The sequence below is a fragment of the Mandrillus leucophaeus genome, unplaced genomic scaffold (genome assembly GCF_000951045.1).
Source record: "Mandrillus leucophaeus isolate KB7577 unplaced genomic scaffold, Mleu.le_1.0 Scaffold1226, whole genome shotgun sequence".
Lineage (NCBI taxonomy): Eukaryota > Metazoa > Chordata > Mammalia > Primates > Cercopithecidae > Mandrillus > Mandrillus leucophaeus.
Genome location: NW_012100610.1, coordinates 138,743 through 141,201, shown reverse-complemented (window position 1 = coordinate 141,201; position 2,459 = coordinate 138,743). Strand labels below are relative to the sequence as shown.

The following is a 2,459-nucleotide window of genomic DNA, read 5'->3' as shown; positions in this document are numbered from 1 at the left end:
ATATGCTATTTTCACCTTTATAAAAGAACTGGAAATGTTTTAGAGACCTTGTCTGTACTTTCTTTCTTAGCTATCTCTTGGTCCCTTTATATTAATTCATCCATTAAGACAGTGAAACTAGGGGCTGGGTTCACACATAAAATCCCAGGACTTTGGGAAGCCAAGATAAGATCACTTGAGGCCAGGAGTTTGAGACCAGTCTGGGCAACGTAGACAGACTCCATCTCTACAAAATCAAATAAAAAATTAGCCAGTCCTGGTAGCTCACAACTGGAGTCCTAGCCATTTGAGAGGCTGAAGTGACAAGATTACTTGAGCCTAGGAGTTCCAGGCTGCAATGAGTTATGACCATGCCACTGCACTTCAGTCTGGGTGACAGAGAGAGACCCCAACTCTAAAATAAAAACTTTTCAATTTAAAATTTTTAAAAAGACAATGAAATCACATGGAGGATTAACATCTAAATTCCATACAATCACATAACAGAATATAAAAAATTCAGCCACCAACTTCTGTGGTATTGACATGCACGAAGTTCTTGCAACCTTCAGATAACACGTTCTGTGGGAGTATATGATAGCATTGTATCACAGAGAGATCTTGTATGCTTATCATGACAAACAATATCTTATGCTTATCATTAAAATTTTTAAAGATGCCCAGCCACAGAATGTAACAAGTGAGACTGAATACTTTGGATCAATGGGATAGAAAATGTGATGTCAGGACAATTCTAGGACACATGATCTAAGCAGTACAATTCTACTTGTGAAGGCAACAGGACTGAATATCCTGATTCTCCTCAGTCTAGTAAATAAAACTTAGTGTCAGATTTTGAAATGATTACATTTTATTCCTATTATAATTTCATAAAAACGTAAACAACTGAGCAGCTTCTGAAAGTCAAGAAGAACTTATTTTTATCATTTGATTTTGAAGTAGCTTTACTTATTACAGAACTTAACTAGGGCCCTAGAACTCAGCAAGGAGGAAGAAAGAGATGCAGTAATTGTTTAGAATAGGACTGCCTTTCACAGAGAAAGTCAAATATCTGAGTATTTTTCTTTTAAATTTAATTAGTTTCTGATGGAAAAAATAAATATATGCTGAATGAATAATATCAATGTATGTCAACTGGTTCAACTGCAGTTCCCCTCAGTTACAACCCTCAATACAAATTGCTTTTCTTATATCCGTTTTCTAGGTTCTGTCTATCCTAATGACTAGAAAAAGACAACTAAACAAAGTAAAGATTCAGGGTGAACCAGACATTTTTCCTCATTTGCACATAGCTATGTAGTCTATGAACATGAGACTCAATTTCCTGTTTGGGGAGATAGCATCAGAACTCAGGAACTACATATACACACCACAGGGCCCTTGTGGGTACTGAACTTTGAGCGTCAGGCAGCACAACTCACATTTGTGCAGAGAGCTACATGCCACATGCTGTTCTCCAGCTTGCTGTGCATATTTGTGGCCTTCAGCTACTCTGGTATGGATGGTTCCAAATGTGGGTAAAAATGTTAAGGATGGAAGGATGATAGACAGACATGTGGTGTTTCTCATGGATTTGAAGAGGAAAGGAGAAATTGGAAAAAGGCGAGCATACCATGATTTTAGTTTGGTTTGTCTCTGGGTCCTAAATTAGTCTAGTTCTTATGATATTCACTCTATCAAAGGATCAGCTGTTTCCTGATTTTTTCCCACAGGATCCAGTGTGGCCCAGAAGGTTACTCAAGCCCAGTCATCAGTATCCATGCCAGTGGGGAAAGCAGTCACCCTGAACTGCCAGTATGAAACAAGTTGGTGGTCATATGACCTTTTTTGGTACAAGCAACCTCCCAGCAAAGAGATGATTTTCCTTATTCGCCAGGGTTATTCTGAACAGAATGCAAGAAATGGTCGCTATTCTGTCAACTTCCAGAAAGCAGCTAGCTCCATCGCCTTAACCATTTCAGCCTTACAGCTAGAAGACTCAGCAACATACTTCTGTGCTCTCCGGGAACTCACAGTGTTTGAAGTGATAGTAAAAGCAAAACAAAAACCCTAGGGCTCGACAAGAGAACCCTCTACTCCGCATCCTCTGCTACAGGAGCCGATTTGAAGTGCACACCTGCAGATCTCAGGCAAGAGAGGGTAGTGACTGTGGTCTGTGGATTTAATCTGTGGTCTAGATCAGATGAGTTAATTCGAAGTAAAACCTCCTTCGATCTCATTTGGAAACAGGTGTTCAGAGCAACTTTCTTCTAATACTTAAATTTTTACTGAAAATAGATCATACGGAAAAACGTGTAAAGTTGTCTAAAGTTGGAAAGACTTCCACATAATAACTTAAAGTGGCAGTTTCACTTAACGATGCTCACAGCAGAAATCTGGGTCTAGTTATCTTGAATCATAATAAAAATCATTTCCTTAGCCCTTTCCTCTTAGGCTTTATGTCAATTAGGGTACAATCA

General features: G+C 38.8%; 1 gene segment (V, D, J or C); it reads left to right on the top strand.

Annotated features, from left to right (window-relative positions):
* The first annotated feature begins 1,394 nt into the window (after nucleotides 1-1,394).
* On the top strand, nucleotides 1,395-2,053 carry LOC105533123. The segment is given in 2 exon segments: nucleotides 1,395-1,495; nucleotides 1,713-2,053. Coding segments are annotated over 2 exon segments (390 nt in total).
* Nucleotides 2,054-2,459: the final 406 nt, after the last annotated feature.